The 20,126-nt window shown below is 45.6% G+C and overlaps 1 protein-coding gene across 1 annotated transcript; it reads right to left on the reverse strand.

Annotated features, from left to right (window-relative positions):
- Positions 1–8,475: 8,475 nt before the first annotated feature.
- Positions 8,476–19,599, reverse strand: LOC117885136 (gamma-aminobutyric acid receptor-associated protein-like 1). The gene is made up of 4 exons (XM_034786322.1): positions 19,244–19,599; positions 15,132–15,210; positions 13,296–13,414; positions 8,476–10,906 (listed from the first exon to the last, which is right to left on the reverse strand). The coding sequence occupies exons 1-4, from the start codon at positions 19,331–19,333 to the stop codon at positions 10,841–10,843; spliced, it is 354 nt and encodes a 117-aa protein (XP_034642213.1). The 5' UTR covers positions 19,334–19,599; the 3' UTR covers positions 8,476–10,840.
- Positions 19,600–20,126: the final 527 nt, after the last annotated feature.

Raw genomic sequence — 20,126 nt, forward strand, 5'->3', positions numbered from 1 at the left:
TACTATAATATCTGAGTGTGACAGTTCTTGAGGTCTGTGAGTCACTTTCTATCCACTGCCTCCAGTGTGAGGCAGATTTGCTTGTGCTTAACTGGATACCAGGTCCCTGACACCCCTAGTCTGTGCACCACGCAATCACTCTCTTCTGGGATATGCCAGCTCTTACTTTCCCTTGCAGGTTAACAATAATTTTATCCCAGTCCCCGAGCTCCTTTGAAGCATTCCCCTATAGTGTCCAGTCCTTTATCCATTGAACGTTCACAGAAATGTCCTGTCCCCAAAGGAAAAGTGTACACACCAGCTTGAATGATTCAACTCAGGATCAGCACCTGGCTTAATATCACAGCACTGAGATATACTTAGAGTGGAGAAAAGAATAAGTGTATTACCAAAGATTCAAGATTCAAGACATAGTGAGTAAGGACAGTGGAAACAAAAGGTTACCATAAAACAAAACCACAACACGTTTTCTAGAGACTAAATTTAATCTAACAGCTAACCTCCTATCTAAAGAAGTCTTATCTCACCCACAGTCGTCTGCAGCATTTCTAGCTTATACTGGTTGGGATCCTGTTTTCATGAATGTAAACACACTGCCTACTTACTTCCTACACGCAAGATGACAGAGTGTCTTCTTTGTTCCCCAAATATAGTCCAGCAAACCTTTTAAGTGTATCTCAAGATAAGGTCCTCTTCCTCCATTGTATTTCTCTACTTAGTTCCTTTCTGAAATTCTTAAAATCCTTCATCTGCATTCTGCTTAGACAGGTGATGGGGGACCCATTGTGAATGAGACAATGCTTAATTTATATTTCAACAGAGAAGATGTGAATAAATATTCCTAGCCTGACCGAAAACCCATTTGTCAACTCTGCCTTGATACAGTCTTTGAAATATACTTTCAGTATGTATAAATAGCTCCTTACATAGTAACTGTACATACCTCTCACAATGATATCAATGACAAGTGTGACCCCAGCTTTAATTTGAGACCTCCCATGACATTCTTTTGGTGAACCAGAATGTACATACCAAAATGAGGACATTCCTATAGCCCCGTTCTTGGGTCACACTGAGCACCTGGCCCGAGAACACAAGGTGGGGAGAGGAAAGATGGTGCAGGGGTTAGGAAGTTAGCCTGGGACTTGGGAGATCTACTTCAAGTCCCTGCTCTGCCACAGACCTTGGGCAAATCGCTTAGGGCTAGATTCACAAAAGGACTTAGATGTCTAAGTCACAAAAATCCTGCTCAGATGTCTCACAGCACTTAAATGTTTGCAGTAAAAGTTCCTTAGGTGCCTATGTTTCTGCTTCTCAGCATGTGCACTGCAACCTCATACCATGCGTGGGGGTGCCTAAGCCTCAGAATAATGCTCAACCTGGGGGAAGATAGGTGTTGCTCGGCCTAACTCACCTGCAGCGCCTGGTAGGCAAGGTCTGAACATGCTTACTGGATCAGGCACTGCAGGTGAGTTAGGCAGACTTCCCTCATAATCTTTAGCCTGATGGTTAGGGTCAAAGGTGAAAGTAAGGCAGTACAGGCCCATACAGCTGACTTCAAAGCGCTGTCATGGCAGCACTTTAAGGACCCTGCTTAAAGCGGGTCCCTAGCAGCAGGGCCACCGACAGGGGGGCACAAAAGGGGCAGCAACATTAAAGCGCTGCCGCAGCAAAGGACCCTGCTTAAAGTTGCCTCTCCCCCCCACCCCACCCCGGGCTGCCGACAAGGGGCGGGGGGAAGGAGCAGTTGCCCCAGCCAGAGTCCTGGGCCCTTTAAATCGCTGCTGGAGCTCCGGGTGGCGCAGGCCAGGCAATGCGGATGGGCTGGCTAGGGGACCCTGACCCCCAGCCCTGCCCCTTCTTGAGGAGGTGGGGGGGCAGAGCCGGCCTCCATACCGGTAAGAGTTCAATTTTACTTTCATCCCTGGTTAGGGAACTCACATGGGATGCAGGACACCCCTGGTTCAAGTTCCTCCTGCACCTGAGGGGGAGAAAGGATTAAACCGTGACTTGCTACTCTTAGGGGAGTGGTTTAACCACTGGGCTATGGGACATTCTGATGTGGGGGTCCCTCAGTCTCTCCTGTTAAAGCTGTTTCACTTTGGATAATAAATAAAAGAGTCCTGGGAACAGGGAGACTGGATCTCCCACTTCTGAAGGGAGTGTTCCCACCACCAGGTCACAGAATCATTCTCATGCTTGTTTGCTCTCTCTCTCTGGCCCCATGATTCTTTCATTCGTTATACACTCTCTGTAACAAGAAGAGGATGTGTGTATGCCTGTGTGTTGTAAAGCAGGTACCTTGTTGTGAGCATGCTGTGTTCCTTTCACCCACCTATTCCTGGTCTTTCCTGAATCCATGTCTATTCAGTGAGTGTGTGTTGTGTATTTACTTCCCCTGTGTTTCCTGGCTGGTACACATTCTCCAGCAGCCCCTTTTGCTGCATGGGAGTTGGTATTTGTGTCGATTTGGGTGTGGAGTAGCTAGGGATGTAAAATTTTAATCGACCGTAACAGTTAACTCCCAGCCACGCTGTGCCGGCCAAATCCCAGCCCTGGCTCCCACATCACGCTGGACCCCGACCGTGTTGGCTGGATGTGTCGGCCAGACCCCAGTCTGAGCCCCAGCCACGCCAGTCGGCCCCCGGCTACGGCTATGCCACTCTGGACTCCCCTGGCCAGTCCCTGGACCCAGCCCTCGCCTCCCTGGCCAGAGAAACCCCAGCCCCTCTCCCTTTAATCGGTTAGCTGTTCAAAGGATAGAATTTTAATGGTTTAAATGGTTAACTTTTAAAACACTACTTACATCCCTACTGTGGAGGTTTTTCCCCCTCTTCTTTCCTTACTGCTTACACTTCTGCAGAATCCCTTAAACTGTGTGAGGAGGCTTCAGCATGTGTGTGCACGGGGTGGAGCGGGGAGCAGGGGGGGTACAGCCCCTACCAATAATTGTTGGCAGCACAGAACTACTCCGGCCCCAAGCCGGGTCCACGGTGGCAGGGGAGTGGGTGAGCTGCTCCTCCCAGCCCTGGGTCTGCAGGGGGCAGAGGGGTCAGGAGTCAGGGAAGAGCGAGCTCCTTCTGGGGTGCGGGGAGGAAGGGAAGAAGAGTGAGCTCCTCCCAGGGTGGGGGGAGGTATGGAGAGCGAGCTCCTGCCGGTGGGACTGGGGCCGGGGAGGAAGAGCGAGCTCCTGCCGGTGGGGCAGCAGGGAACACAGAACATGCTCCCCAAAAAAGGGTCAAAGTAAAATGTCTGTGCATGCCCCTGTGTATGCAGGTGTGTGGTGTGCTTTGCTGTGTTGTGTGTGTGTTTTCTCCTTTGCTTTCTCACAATTATTCACTTCCCTAGAGTATTCTCTGCTTTGTTTGTGTGTGTTGTGCTCTGTGTGTGTGTAGTGGATTTCCTTCCCTTTCATTTCCCTTGTGCTAAATGTGTGTGGTGTGTGCTGCTTTGGGTGTATTGTTTGTGTATTGCCTCCTCCACTGCCTCCTACACATTTACCTGTGCTGTGTGTGAATGGTGCCAGTGTGTTTGTTTGCTGTGGCGAGTGTGTTGTGTGAATGTATGTGTTTGATGTGGGGTGTGTGTAGGTGAGCGTGGCGCATGAATGTGTGTATATTTTATGATGTGTGTGGGGAATGTGCATATGGTTGATGTGGTGAGTGTGGTGTGTGAATGACTGCATGGCTGGTGTGGGGAATGTGTGTATGTCTGATGTGGTGAGTGTGGTGTGTGAGTGGGTGTATGTCTGATGTGGTGTGTTTATTTTTTATTTCCACTCACTCCCCACAGCCCTGCATGCTGCACTGCTGGCAATGAAACCCCACTTCCCCTGGGAAAGGAGGCAGGTGCTGCTGCTCCAGGCTGCTGAATGGCAGCAAATCATGGAACCTTCTGTCACCTCCTCAGGGAGAGAACAGGAGGGCAGGGGAGGCAGCAATACCAAATGGAAAAGAAACCTCCCTGGGGCATGCTGGTCCCCAGAAATCCTGTTGCACATTCCTGCCCTCAGTCAAACAAACACCAGCTAGAGAAATAACCAGAGAGAAGAGTCAGAGAGTAAATCTCCTCTCCATGCTGACCCTCTAAAATGGGTTTGTGGGTGGAAGTGGGTTGAGGGCTTGCATGGTGGGGGGAGATGACACTTTCTGATTCTCTTCCGAACTGCCTTGGAAAGTTCTCCAGTTCAACCACTCACAATGCCTCTCACCTGCCTGACCATTCTCTTTGTGGTCCCTTGGGCATATACACCTTCCTAGCGCAACTGGCAGCAGGAGATGGAGGGTATGTCTGAGGGGATCAATCAAGGAAGGCTTCCAGCAGCAGGGAAAAGGACTGCAAGGGGGAATGCACAACGATTTGGTGGATGCCCTGGCAGCCAGGAGACAGGTTGCATGGGGAGATTATGTGCTGTGATGACAGTGAGGAGAATGGGGATGAGGCAAGATCTCTTGTGTACTAAAGGTGGGAAACACAGCCAGGCTAGTGAGGAACTGATCTGCATGCCCTTGCCCCAGTCACATATTACAAAAGTTACACGTGTCAGGTCACAGAGATCCATCTTCACTCCCTTAGTCTTCAGTAAGACTGGCTCTTGTCCCATGGAGCCAAGCAATATCAGAGGAGAGCAGGGGGGAGGGGTGCTCTAGTTGTGGGAAGGCAGGTTGAACATAAGAGGAGGGTATTAGTATGGGAGCACTTATCTAGGGGAGTAGGCAGGATTTCTCATCATGAGGTAATTGAGCAGCATGGGGACTGCCTGTACAGAAGGGGGCATGTTTTCCAGCTTCAGAAAAGTCATTTGAGAATGCTTGTCCAGTGGATTGTGGAGGGCTTATGGCAGAAAGGGAAGGTAGGCCAAGTAATTGCTGTATACAATAGCCCAAACCCCTTCGGCTTCTCTGGTTGTAGTAATACATCCATCTCCAGATTAGGGATGCCTATACCTTGGATAGTCATTTACACCCATGCAATGTAGGAAATTAACAGGCAGCAGGTTTAAACCAAACAAAAGGAAGTAGTTCTTCACACAAGGCACAGTCAACCTGTGGAACTCATTGCCAGGGGATGTTGTGAAGGCCAAAACAAAGGGTTAAAAAAAAAAACTAGATAAGTTCATGGAGGATAGGTCCAACAATGGCTATTAGCCAAGATGGGCAGGGATGCAACACCCTGCTCTCAGTGTCCCTAGTCTCTGTTTGCCAGAAGCTGGGAGTGGATGATAGCGGATGGATCACTTGATGATTGCCTGTTCTGTTCATTCCCTTTGAAGCACCTGGCATTGACCACTGTTGGAAGACAGGATAGTGGGCTAGATGGACCATTGGTCTGACCAAGTATGGCTGTTCTTATGTGTAAAATGCTACAAAACCAGAATGCTCCACTCATTCACATACACTGGTGGTAGCATTTTTACATCTACTTTGCACAGCTATAAATGACCATCCAAGGTGCACATTCAAGGTGCAATGGTGGGGAGAGAACCAGGCCCCCTTTCTCCAGGGGTCATTCACCTGGAAATCGCCAGTTCTGCAAAACTTAAATGAACTTATTCCCTTAAGTATGCCTGAGTGTTTCCAGGAGCCAGATGTGCTTTGAAACTCCTGGGACAAGCAGTATTGCTAACCTCAAAGAGTTAAAAAGTCATGAGTCAGGGCCGCAAGAAATCATAAGATTGTCTTAATAAACATGAGATTTTTAAAAAATAATAAATATTTGCCTTCTGGTTTCAGAGCCTTTATAATGTGCAGTCACTTTATATTTTCAAGCTTTTCTTTGAAGTCATGAGGGCTAGAAACTTACCTTTTTCAGTGAAATCTGCAACTCTTATGAAATAACAGGACTCCACACGCTTTAAGGAAAACATCAAATATCATGAGACTTGGGATGAAATCACAAGAGTTGACAACATAAGGAAAGATGCTGCAATCCCATGATCCCTCACACTCACTCATGCTTTACCTGTGTCAGTCCTGCAGGTGTCTCCCCATCAGAGAGAAACCCATCCTAGTTTGTGATTTATCCAGGGACTAAAGACTATTATAGTCCCACCACAACCTGAATGCATGGGAGATTTACACCTGATGCACCCTTTCAGGAGTCAGAACCTTTTATTGTTCTCAGTACACAAAATGTGTAATTTTTTTTAAAGTGTATTTAAACTAGAATCCTGTCAGTTTCCTTAACATAGTTGGGAAGCTGCTGTGTTGACAGAATTGCATTCACAATGGGACCAGGTGGGGAGGTAGCAGCCATCAGCCCTGACACAATTTTAATTTCCCCTGGCTCCACGTTGGCCTTTCCCCACTAGCCCAACTCTTTGTCTGTTTGAAATGAAGCATTGACCCCATGAGAAAAGGGTCCCAGGTGCAGATATATGAGCCAAGGCAGCTTGTTAATTATCCAACCTCTCTTAACCAGAAGGGTCCTCAGCTTCCTTTGGGTCTTTCTCTCTCCAAACCAATTTCAATAAATCTATTGGCATGACATGGTAGACAAGTGTTCCCAAAGTTAGTAAGTCCAGTATCCATGCACAGGATGAGATTTTACATATTTATGAAGCAAATCATGTTTCTCAAAGGTGTCCATTTTGCATTTTTCTTTCTTTCTGTCTATCTGTCTGGATACATCTATGCTATGGCCTTGACCAGACTGCACTAATGCAAAGAGAAAGTGGGACAGGGACAGACACACAAACATCACCGACACCTGGTTATGTTGCAAATAAGATGCCGGGTGGACCACAACACCCTTTCCCCTTTTCTGTTTTAACCATGTCAGAGGAGAATGTTGCAAACTGTTTAGAAAAATTCAGGTGTGCTTGTAGACAAAATGTGGGTCAATAACAACAGCTTTGCCAGTGAATCCAGTTACCACACAGTTCAGAACTGCACTGTTGAGAACATGAGTCCGGCTAACAGTCAGCAGAACCTAAGCCTGTTTTAATTGTCCCTGAACCTACTGTAGCTTGTCTATGTCCGGAGTCATGATCAAATTCCATTTATAACACAGGATGGAATTGTGTTTTAATCATGATAGGGGACACTAGCATAGCAACCATTGTGTTATAGATGGGCCCTTTGTTTACATTATAGAAGAAGGAGAATTATTTCCAGTCTCAAAAGACATCAGGACAAAGAGTAAAAGCTTAACGATGGTCTGTGTTTCCACTCTGAAAACAACATAAAATTGGCCCCTTCTTACACAGCAGCCCAGTTGCCTGTGTGTATCGGTCACAGCTTCAGACCTTAGTGACCAAAACTTTTTACTCTATTCCCATTGACCCTGTAGAGTCAGCACAGCTCAGAGGCAAGACCCTGATCCTCAGAGGTATTTAGGTGCCTAATTCCTATTGAAATCATGAGAGTTAGGCACCTAAATACCCCTGAGGATCTGGGGCCAAGAGCCTATTCCTTCCTGTGCATCACCAACCCAATTTTTACTAAGCTCCTATCAGTTATATCTATGCAAACCCACTGCTGATTGTGGGGATGCACAGGTGTCACCAAGTTTGGCAGGGAGAGTCTGTATTAGTGGTGATGTTCAAAATAGAAACAGCTCAGTTTCATTTTCAGATCCCAGGCTGAGTGTACAGGGCCAGCAGCTAAAACATAACCTTTTTACTTGTGAACTCATAGAATCATAGAAGATTGGGGTTGGAAGAGACCTCAGGAGGTCATCTAGTCCAACCCCCTGCTCAAAGCAGGACCAACCCCAACTAAATCATCCCAGCCCCCCCAAGCCAGGCCTTAAAAGCCTCTAACAATGGAGATTCCACCACCTCCCTAGATAATCCATTCCAGTGCTTCACCACCCTCCACTGATCATGTTTGATCCAATTATTGAGCGATAATGAACAAGGAGCCCCACAATCCCATTGCCTTACAACCTTCCATTGGGCCTCCTCCCTTCCTGGCTCACCACTACTCCATACACTTGGCAGGCAGGGAAGAAGAGAGGCCCTGGCCTACCACCACAGCAGGTCCATATTTGACTGGCAAGGCAAAGAGTGGGCCCTGGCCCACCACTGTCTCTACCATTCTTTGGGAAGGCTGAAGCCTCCGACTCAGCCTACCACAAATCCCAGTCTGTGGTGTATTTGCAGAGAGCTCCCCTGCTCGCTGCTGCTTGATTTGCTTACTACACTTCAAGTAGTAGGGAATGGCCCAGCACATACCACTCTACAAACTCCTCACACACCGCTTAGGTCCTTTAATGAGTCATAGTTATGCCACAGTGAACAACTAGGTGAGGAGACAGATATAAATATGATATGTATCATTCAGAGGGGATGGGATACACTCACTCTCTCTCTCACACACACACACACAACACGTGAAGGGAACTCTGGTGTGTTATGAGAGCGAAGTAATGAGCAGCTCTGATATATCCTGTCCAATGGGAGGCAGTGCCATTTTCAGTGACAAACAAAAGTATTACAGCCAACTGCATTTAATATCCAGCCCAGAGCAAGCCTCGGATTTTCAAATGTGTCTTTATTGATCGGTTGATTAAGCCCATACAATATGAACTTTATTTTACAAGAACCTGCAGCTGGTTAGAATAACCGACACAGAAAAAAAATGATCATCATTGCCTTTTACAATATTGGACTAGAGCGAAAACAGAGGTAAATGCCACAATCCAGTTAAAATAACCTAAAACTAACCCAAACATAAAACCCCACATGTAACAAATGGCCAGAATTATTCCCACAAACATCACGGTGCTAGGGGGAGGTATGGAAACAAAATCAAACACCTCAGGTTGCAGCTGTCTCCCCCTGGGCATGCACGAGCGAGAGCATGCGTGAGTGAGAGAGAACACACGTGTAGAGGTAAGTGTGTGAGCAAGCACAAGACTGGGGGGAGAGAAGTGCAATGGCTGCCGCTGCCCCCAGCATGCCTTCACCCAAAGGGATTTTCTAACCTTCAGAACATTCAGAGCTTGTGAAATGAAAAGCCAACATGGATTTCCCCCCAAAGGATAAGGAAATCCCCAGTAAGTAGAGAGGAGTGGAGGGAAGAGGGCTGAGGAAGAATTCTGTCATGACATCCTAGGCAACACCCAAATGATCTATAATGGTATTTTGAGCGTGAGATCATCCCAGGAGGACTATCCCAGGAGGCGTGCAACAGAAAAGCAAACCTGAATTCAGGATGCAAATAGGGAACGCTTATCTATATGTTTCGCCTCTTGTTCCCCTTTCTAAAGCAATGCATCTCTGTCCTCACTGCAGTACGTCCTGCCAATGCCCCTCAATCCTGTCCTGCAGCCCCCCCCCCTGCTTTTCCAGTCCTGGGCTTCCCACACCACTCTGCCAATGTCCCTCAAGCTTGATCCACAACAGCTCTTCTATTCCTATGCATTTTTGTGGAACAACAGTTCAAAAACTTGGACAGAGAATTCATAGGACAAATTTCACATGCGTCACCAGAGGTTAGCTGCTTGTCTATTTCTCTGCTCCGGTGCAGTGCTAACCCAGATTTTTCACTCCCTATATTTTCTTGGGGAGGTGACAATGGGGAGTTGGAGTAGAATCATCTTATGAAAATAGAGTGTTTATCAGATGGGCCCCCCCTTCATCTGGGGTCCATCTGTTCTTCCCCTCCTCCTTGTCTTCTCCCCACCTCTAGGTCCCTCTCTCCAAGCCCCATCAATGGAGGAATGTTTACAGTAATTAAATTATTTTATTATTACTCAAATTCCAACATAAAGTTTCCCCAAAATTCAACTCCTTCCCTAGCTCCTGATTTAACTGATGGCAGTTCTAAGAACGTCCACTGTTTGTGCAACTCAAAAGGCACTGCTTTGGCCTCACAGCTTAAGTCCTGCATGGAATGGGATCTCGCGGTACCTTTATAAGGACAACACTGGCTCAGAAAAAAATACATATATCTAAAGTATCTGTCCTGATGATGTTCAAACTACCCTCCCCCCAGGTAAATACCACTACTTGGCCACAGTGGGGCAGTATTGCCCAACACCAGGAACCCAGGTCAGACTGTGTGCAGGGCCATGAAATACTTTGCTCTTAAAGGGCATGCAAGATCTATAAATGAGACATGGAGGGGAAGACTAAATCCAAAGGGTTTATGTACCAGGTGGGCTGCAGTGGAAGGGGCAGAAGAAGTTGTTTTCAACATGTTTGGTCCAGCACCTGAATGAAGTTTAAAAAAAAAAAAACAATCTCATCTTCCTCATCACAGCCTGGGTAATTCCCAACCCCTGGTGAAGGAAAGGTTAACAGAGAAGTAGGGGAACTATTCGTGGGCACCAACTAGAATGAGGATGCCCAGCATAGGGACTTCACATGGGCACACAAAACAGCAAAACACGTGGCACACTTGAATGCCCATGCTAGATGGTGAAGGTAAGCATGAGAGGGACAGTACAATATACTCACTCCCACATCCAGAGAATGTGCACACACCTTACTGTCACCCAGCAACCCTTCCCTACCTCCCCTACTGCTACCTGGAAGGTGTGCGAGTCTGGCTTGCTTACCAAGGCCCTGTTACTAGCTAACAGAATTCCCACACATGGAAAGGGGCAGAATGCTACAAGGGGAACCTCCCAGTCACACAGCTCAGAACCTTCTGTCACCCAGTCAGATCACTCAATCGAGCCATGTCTCCTCCCTCCTCCCCCCACCCCGCTGTAAAAGTAACAATAATAGTAATAATAATAATAATAATCAGATGTGTGAAAATGATGTCATTGTGTATGTAGTTCTTTTCCAGTTCTCTCGCCTCAATCTTCCTCCTCTCAGACGTGGATCCCCCCTCCCCCCCCACCATTCCGGTCAGTCAGTTATGCCTATGCGCCCGGAGACCAGCGCTCACTTGCCGTAGACACTCTCATCGCTGTAGGCCACATAGAGAAAATAGTCCTCCTCATGGTTATCCTGGGAGTGGGAGGGGAGAAAGGAAGAGAGATGAGACACACTCACCATCTGGGAACATCCCCAACCAGGGTCCATTGTAACAGCAAAAGGAAAGAGCATTTCTTTGTCACAGTCTCTCTCTCTCTCCCCCAGGGCCTTATTTCCTTCCTCCACAGAGCACCCTGGACATGGCTGAGTACAGAACAGCAAGGTTTCTTTGTGGATGTTTCTGGTCCACACAGAGAAATGGTTTTGCCCCAAATGCTTGTGAAATAATAGAAATGGATCCTTCCATTTGCATGCCATTGAGAGGTTGTGGGATGGGAGTTGGAGGAATGTGGCACTAGATCTACACTGGAAAAGAAACAAAACAAACCCCGCAGCAGTGAACCTCAGAATCAACTGATTCAGGGTTGCAGGGCTTGTGCTCCAGGGCTAAAAATAGCAGAGTAGGCATTCCCGCTCTGGCTGGAGGCTGGGCTCTGAGATCCACTCCTTGGCAGCAGGTTTCGGAGCCCGGGCTCCAGCCTGAGCCCAAATGTCTACACTGCAAATGTATAGCCCCGCAGCCTCAGCCCCATGGGCCCGAGTCAGTTGACCCATGCTCCGAGACTCGCTACTTCACTTTTTTTTTTTTTATTGGAGTGTAGATGTATCCTCAGTTAGCAGCTTGGCCCTAGGTTTCAGGGTCCTGATCCTGAGAACTCCTAGGGTAGGGACAAGCCAATGAGAGTTGCAAATCATGAAACGGCATTCAGCATCAGGCCCTTAGGTTGTGAAAAGAAAGCTGAGAGGTGTTAAATACTTAGTACCCCAGCAATTTACAAACACTGAAAGTCACTACTGTTCAGAACACAAGGTGCATAAGCAATTGTTCTCCATGTCCTCTGATGGTAGGACAAGAAGTAATGGGCTAAGTCTGCAGACAGGGAGATTTCGGTTAGATATTAGGAAAACTTTCTAACTATCAGGGTAGTTAAGCTCTGAAATAGGCTTCCAAGAGAGGCTGTGGAATCCCCATCATTGGAGGGTTTTAAGAACAGGTTGGACAAACACCTGTCAGGGATGTTCTATATTTACGTTGCCCTTCCTCAGCGCAAGGGGTCGGATTTAGAATCATAGAAATGCAAGGCTGGAAGAGACCTTGAGAGCTCATCTATTAACCCCATTTTACAGATAGGAAAGCTGAGGCATAGCGAGATTAAGGGATCGGCCTAAATTCACACACAAAGCCTGCAGCTAAGCCAGGGATAGACCCCAGATTTCTCCAGCCTCAATGCTCAGCTCTAACCACTAGACCTACCTTCTTCTTAGGTGTCTAGTTTGAAAATGAGCCTTGGTGTCTTTAACTTCTATCACCTTCATTAAAAAAAAAAATCCATCCAGGGTTACTGATGGAAAATGATTGTACTCAGGACAGTCTGAGGAAGCCCTTTTAAAAATGCCATTATTACAGTGAAAGGAAGATTTAGGAGATTCTCCTGCTTTTGATGGAGTCACCCCATCTCAGAAAGCTATCTCTGGCAGGGCTGCCTTACAATGTTCCTTGGGCTCATAACTTGCCCTTTGGAAAAACTTTTATTTGCATCTAGAATGGACCAGGTGGCACCAATTATCGGGTGTTCTCAAAAAGTGATCACTGGAAGATGATCCTCAGATTCCCTATGAGGACTTCATATACAGATTTCAAATTACACATGCTGGTCCCTGCAGTGTACTATCAAACTCAGTGTATTTTTCAGCATATGAACTTATTATGTTTGTTTGCCCACTGGTGTGGTTCCTCTTCCTGGCTAAGAGAAAATGTCTTTGTTTAAACAGGAAAGCAAATGAATAGGTTCTCCAGTCACTCATCTGAGCTATGAACAAACACCCGCTGGGAAATGGGGCTTAGCACAGGCAAAAGCCAAATGTATGTGTGGTAGCCTTATTAAATTGTTAGCAGCACATCACTGAATAGAACAGGGGAGGCCTGACTCCCAGTCCTGTGCTTTAATCACTAGACCAACATTTCCTTCCAGGATCTGTCTTGGAAGGAATGGGAGGGAGACTGCATTGTAACACAAAAATGTGGATCTGCTGGGACTCTCTGTTACTCCTAATCTAACACCCTTACATTAGCAAAGGAAAATAAATTAAGCATTAAATTAATTATTAAAATTCCTGTTTCCTCTGCCAAATTCCCCATGCCCCTTGGTCTAACCATAGAATGCAACATTCCAAAGAGGGTTGATGGAATTCAAGCTAGAGTGGAGAGTTCCATTCAAGGAGGAGCTAATGTCAAGCAGGAATCATCAGGCATGCAGTGCTTAGCTCTACTGAGTGAGGAGTTCTCATATGTAAAATTATTCTAGGGTATGAGTTGTTCAAGCCACTACAGCAATACAACAAGGAGATGGGCTGGGCTTACCTCATACAGCTGACCCATAGTAGCACTGGTGGGAGGGATGGTGTTATTGACAAAGAAGAATAGGGCATCCTCCGGCCTCAAGTGGATCCGCTTTCGGATTAAGAAGTAGAACTGGCCAACTGAAGAGGGACAGGAAGGGAAGGGAAACAGTGGAAGATGGAACATGATTGATACAGAGATCACAGAGCAAAAGTCAAGAGAATGCTTGATACACACAAACTTACACAAATCAATGTCCAGTTGCATTTGCAGATCTCCTGGTCTTCTGGCCCTAAACCCAGTTCTATCAGCTACCCTCAATGCTGCCCTGCAGCCTTTGCTATTCTAGTCCTGCACCCCTCAGTCCTGTCCCACGACCCCCCAGCTATTCCAGTCCCAGACATCTCTTAAGATAAGGTGATCACACAAGAAGAAACCTAAAAAATGATATGGTATTAACAAGAATGACAAGTTCATTCTAGAGATTGGCCCTCCAATGCAAAGTTCAGATCTACACCTGACTTTCCCAAAGTTCATGGTCATTTGAGTTTGGGATTTTGGTTCAACCTTTTAAAGACACAAAGGTCTGAAATAAAATCTGGATCCAGGCTGAAACTCTGACCCTCCCCACCAAAATACAAATGCGCTGGGACCTGGGATTTGATTTTGGGCTAAGTCACTCTCAGTTTCACTGTAAGAAGAGATCACAAGTGTTATGTAAAGACTAGGAAAAAATGGGCAATGCTGGAAAGAAAACAGGAACTTAAGGGTCACCACCTACCACCCAGTCCAATGTCCCATCACCTGCCTACCAGAGGTGGCCAATGTCCTGATTATACCAGTATCTCATTTTCTACCATATTGATTCAGACCACTGGACACTCTAGTCCCATATCGAGTCTCTCTGACAGCACCTTCACTTCATTCTAGCATGCAGTGCTTTAGTGAAGGGAGACACAAGGATTTCTAACCAGCATATGATCAGCTGACACTTTAAATCCTGAAGCTTGTAGGCCCTTGTAAATTTTACTTTAGCGATTGTCACTGCAGATGCTATTCTCATAAAACACACTCTATTCTCATTCATAAAACACACTCTATTCTCACTAAGTATTCGCCTGAACCCTATTCCATGGGAAAGAGTTATGCAGTTAATTATATACTACCGGAAAAATGTATTTCCTTTAATTAATTTATAAATGTTTCCTTTGTTCATGTGCCAAAATAAAATCAGACTTAATCATACAGTGACAAACCCAGGGCCATTTGGAAGTGGAACTTCATGACTGTCACTGCGCTATATACTATGGCCACTTAGAATTTCACGATGGGAGTATTTAGCGAATTCACATCCTCCTGCTCCAAAGATGTAGACTCTAACCACTTGAGCTAAAGGGGAATGGCCACTGGCTATTAGCTGTATTGAGGGCTATGATACACAGCTAAATCATTCTCATTATAATAAAAGGCAGTGGTGACACAAGTACCTAGGTCATTAGAATACAGTATAATAGACAGAGCCATTCATCAAAAGAGCTCAAAGTACTTTACAAACACTAATTAAGCTCCACAATCCCCCTTGTGAGATAGATTTGTGCAATAAGTACAGAGAGGAAATTAAGTTAAAGAGAGGTTAAGTAGCTTGTCCAAAGTCATATGGCAAGTCCACAGCAGAATTGAAACTAGAATCCAGGAGTCCTTATTCCTAGTTTCCTAGTGCCAACCAGTATACACACTGCCGACTTGGGTTTCCCATCCTCCCAGCAAAGCAGATTCTCATTATGATGAAATAAGTGCAAAGAATTCCTGGTTATTTCCTCACTGGAATGCAGAAAGAAATGGGGCAGGGTTTGTTACCTGTGAGGTCAGAAGGCACAAGGTACTTCCTCTTGTCCAGGTCAGGTACTCTTGCTTTGGGTGCCTTCTCCACAATAACCTGGAGAGGGAGAAATAGGACATGAGAATCACCAAAGAGAGCGGACCAAAAAGTATCACTGGGAAAATAAGTGGTCCCTTTAGAGCAGCGTTTCTCAAACTGGGGTCACCACTTGTATAGGGAAAGCCCCTGGCAGGCCGGGCTGGTTTGTTTACCTGCCCCGGCCACAGGTCCGGCCGATTGAGGCTCCCACTGGCCGCGGTTCATTGCTCCAGGCCAATAGGAGTTGCTGGAAGTGGCGTGGGCCGAGGGACTTACTGGCCGCTGCTTCCAGCGGCCCCCATTGGCCTGCAGCGGTGAACCGCGGCCAGTGGGAGCCACGATCGGTCAGACCTGCGGATGGGGCAGGTAAACAAACCAGCCCGGCCTGCCAGGGGCTTTCCCTACACAAGCGGTAACCTCAGTTTGAGAAACACGGCTTTAGAGAGATGGTTCTTACAGGCCCATGGAAATTCTCTCAAGCTCTGCTGGGGGACCAACACTCAAAAAGCCAGGGGGCTGCAGAACAGGATTGAGTGGCAGAGCTGTGTGGGGAGCTCAGGACTGGAATAATAGGTGTCAAAGAGTAAAGTAGAGAAGGGAGGAACAGTTGCAAGGTTGGACCACAGGAACTGCAAAATCAGATCAGACTAATGGTCCAAGTAGTTCCGTATCTTGCCTCCAACAGTAGCCATTATCACATGCTTCAGAGAAAAGCACAAGAAACCCCATAACAGAATAGCCAGCCCACACGGGAAATTTCTTCCTAACCCCAATTACTGAGAGGTTAGCTTATATTTTATATATACACCGATCGAACATGAAGGTTTACATTCCTTAAAATTACTTTATCTGATCTAATGTAACTGTGGATGTTCTAATTATTCACATAAATGTCTAAACCACTTTTTAATCCTACTAAGCTCTTGGCCATCATAATATTTTGTGGCAATGAGTTCCACAGGCTAATTACCTATATATGTTGCCTAAAAGAATACAAGAGTAGTAGACATAAAGTCAAATAGACAAAGAGGTTCAGAACTATGGAAGCAATATTTACAGGTACAACTGGATAAATATTTAACCCCAAATCAACAAGTACTCAAATAGTAGAGAGAGATGTGGTGGTTTGAGCAGCTTCCATGAAAACTTAACGTTCCGTTTGAAATTTTTTGCTGAACTCGGGAAGCCATTCAAAAGTTGGATAGAAATTTCCCTGGCACTAACTGATTTCTCTGGAGAAACATGGAGGCAAGTGATTCCAGTTTTTTATTTTGAGCATGACTAGTAGAGATTGGTCACATCTTGAAACTATGTGGCCTATCATTCACCCAACACCATCTAGACTCATTTTTTAGAATGAGAGGTGGAATTTCCTGTGCTTGCCCATAGCAAGTCAGGGCAAGAAAAAACTAGGCCCAAATTTTCAAAAATGGTGTCTATTTTTGAGTACCTGATTTGCCGAAGTGCTAAACTCTCACAGCTCTAGCTGACATCAATGGGAGTTGCAGATCCCAGGAGCTCTGAACAAAATCCAGCCTGACACACACTTAATGTTGGTACATGAAATCACAGGCTGGTTTTCAAAATGTGGGTCCTAGCATCTCTGTAAGTTTGGAGACTTGACTCTTCCAAGATACTGCATATGTGTGTGGTGAGTGGGATGTGTTTGTGGGTTTGGGATAGCTTGGTGTGTGTGTGTGTGTGTGTGTAGAAAGGATATTGTAAATGTGTTGATATGGGGAGGATGTTGTGAATGGGGGATAGTTTGGGGGTCCTGTGTTGTGTATTCAGCATGTGAAGAATGGTGGTTTAGCAGTCCATCGCCTTACCCACTTGGCCACCTCGTGGTGTTGCTGGATGTAACGGTGAAGTGTGTGTTTGGGGCGGGGGAGGGGGGAGAAGAAGACTAAAGGAGTGAATGACTGTGGGGTTAGGGTTGGACTTTTCCTTCTTCCCTCCAATTTCCCAAGGCACTGACAAGGAGAACCTTGTGAAAACAGCAGTGAGATCACCTTCTTGGTATAAGAGGGTGAATCCCAGCATGATTTTTATCTTGATGGGGAAGAAAGGAGAGGTCACAAGAAGTGTGGGACTTGGGAGAAAGAAAGGATGGTACTGGGATTACTAAATCCTAGGAAGTGTTGAGATCCAATAGAGTTTAAACAGAGACTACAATTTACAAGGAGATAGGAATGGAATGGGGATGTTTGGTTGATTGGCTTCAACAGCTATTCAATTTGTCTGGATAATAAATTTACCAGGTGTCCATTCTCACGGACCTGAAACCTTCACAAAATAGCCATACTCCATCCAAACTGTCCTTGGAACTTTATCTCCACCCCTCACCCTCAGCTGTGATTCTGATCCCAAACGTTTGACAATCTGTCTGCAAAAAGATGGAGAGACATTTGGTAAAGGAAAAACCAAAGGGCAAATGCACTGCAGATTATCTCCTGATTGTCACTGAGTGGTGTTTGCTGTAGTGTGGGAGGGCACCAATACGCTTGTCTCAGCTAAAATGCTTAGATGTACTGGGTGCACTGCAGAGTTAGCAGCTGAAGGGACATCATCATCAGGGATCCAGCTGTCAGGAAAGGCAGACACAGAAATGATTCAAAGAAGCTTGCCCGGTGCCTTCAGTTATCCACTACACAGCTCTGTCGATGATTTTGAGAAAGGTATTTTCCACTGTGGCCAGATGGATTTCCTCCTGCTGTTCCAGTCCTAAATCTCTGCACACAGAGTTTTTCCTTCAGTTTACCCTAACCTGCAGCATACCTTGCTATTTTAGTCCTGGCCTCCCCCCACAGATCAACCAGTGCATCTCAATCCTGACCTGCCTCACCCCTTGCTATTCCTGTTCTGGCCCCCACTCTTGACCTGTAGCACCCTCTATTATCCCAGGGCTAAGGCTCTGCACCTCATTCCTGACTAGCAACAACACCCACCTAACTACTCCAGTCCTGTGGTCCACATACACCTCTGCCACTGCACTACCTCAATTCTGACTGGCATAAACTCTTGCAAGTTCAATCATGGGGCCTCTCCTAAGGAATAAAATGGTGCTGAATTGCAGCAAAATGTATGGCAAGGTTTTTCTTTCCCCTTGCGTCCACAGGGGATTCTAGACTATTTTGGAAGGTAGCCCCTGAAAGCGAAATCTGGGACAGACATCTCCAATGGGGATGGAAAGAAAGAACATTTTGAAAATATTTAATAAAAGGGACCGCAGAAATGTAATGAGTTTAGTCCACCATTTCCCTTTCTTAATTATTATCATAAAGACAGAAGTTTTCCATAAGCATTCCAAAGGGACTTCAGGATGAGGAAGCACAGCTAGGCTGGAAGAAAATGACCTCGTTTTCAATGTGATTTTTTTTTCCACGAAGAGATTAAATGAGAGGTCAAAAGACTGAGTGGTTGTTATCAATCTTCTCTTGTATGCAAGGACAAGAACAGAGCAAGGTTGTATTGAAAAAAACAGGCCAAAAGAAAATAAAACAAAAAATAAAATGAAAGAAAGATCTCTGATGACATCATACAGGCCCTCCAGTTTTCCATGAAGGTTATATGATTAACTCACATATTGTTTTCCACCATTTTTGTAAATAAAATGGTTAACTTCCCTCCCCACCTTGCAACAACATGCACACAGACTGTCATAAAAAAAGATTAGCAGCGTTTTTCCCTGCTAAATTGCTGCAGATCATGGAGAGAAGGGGCCAGAGAGATACACCCAATCACCTATTTACATATCAAATCAAATGGTATTGTTCTTGGTATATAACAATATAATAAATAGATACAGGTATATAAACACCGATCAGAAAATAAACAGCAAATTTCAAGCAGATCAGGACATTAAAATATACTAATAACAATCCCAAATTCTCTTCCCCACCCTCTCCCCCTTTAAAAAAATAAACCACAGAACATTTGATAAATCCAAGGCCACACAAATTCTTTGTAAAATACAATCAGCACTGCAAGGCAAGCCCAGGGGGCAGCAATCAGTACATTATAGGAAGACACAATGATATATTCCACTCACAGGGACCCTGTCTGGATATTTCTTTCTGATTTTCTCCCCTTCTTTTTTTCTGTATTCAAAAGGATGATCTTCTTTGTACTGGAATTTCATGTTGTTGATCTTTTTTTGGTGTCTCAAGTTTCCCCTTTTGATGCTGTTGTTTCTTATTATAAAATATATTTGTATGTATGTAAGGTGTCTTCCAAAGCCCCTGATATCAGAGATAGTGGTTCACAGCAAATTCTGAAGAGAGCTGAGGTTCTTCGGTGCTGCTCTGAATTCTCCTTATGTCAGTTTCCCAGGCTGTAGAGATACAGCTGATCATGGAATACAAACAACGATGTAGCAAATTGGGCATTGTGATGTCACAGGGAGAAGCTTCCATCATTCTAGGCAGCACCATCTCACCTGTAGAATAGGGAGGAGAGACTGCACGTTAATTAAATCGCATTTGCACACGGCTGTTAATGAAACATAAAGATATACCTGGAAATACGTGGTTATCACCCGTCATTGCATCACTGAAGATACGGCCTTTCAAACTCTTTCAAGTATATTTTAAGAATTTGTCCTCCCCCCTTGCTCTGTGTCCTATGGCTTGATCCACACGTTACTGCTACGAACGGGCTTCAGGGCTAAACCACTTCGGGTACAAGGGGAGAATCGTGTGTTGCAAAACAAAACAACAATAATAAAAACAGAAACAAATTCTGTTTCTTTACGGTCTACCGGATGCCTGCCAGCATTTCTAAGTCATTAACAGGGGCATTTGGGACGGTAACTAGGAGCAGAGTAGGGGGGGCAGATCGTCAAATGGGAAATATGTGTGTGAAAAATCTAGACTGTTCTGTTCTACTCTGTCTACGCAGGTGTTTATTCCTTCCCCAAAGTGGGACAGTTTCCC

Source organism: Trachemys scripta, chromosome 1 (genome assembly GCF_013100865.1).
Source record: "Trachemys scripta elegans isolate TJP31775 chromosome 1, CAS_Tse_1.0, whole genome shotgun sequence".
In the NCBI taxonomy this organism is placed as follows: Eukaryota; Metazoa; Chordata; order Testudines; family Emydidae; genus Trachemys; species Trachemys scripta.

Bases quoted from the DNA above. Each gene is read 5' to 3' on its own strand.
- LOC117885136 (XM_034786322.1), bottom strand. From the start codon at position 19,333: ATGAAATTCCAGTACAAAGAAGATCATCCTTTTGAATACAGAAAAAAA. The intron at 15,211-19,243 runs GTGAGTGGAATA...CTCCCTCTCCAG, and splicing joins AATATCCAGACAGGGTCCCT to GTTATTGTGGAGAAGGCACC. The intron at 13,415-15,131 runs GTAACAAACCCT...GTCCCTCTTCAG, and splicing joins TGTGCCTTCTGACCTCACAG to TTGGCCAGTTCTACTTCTTA.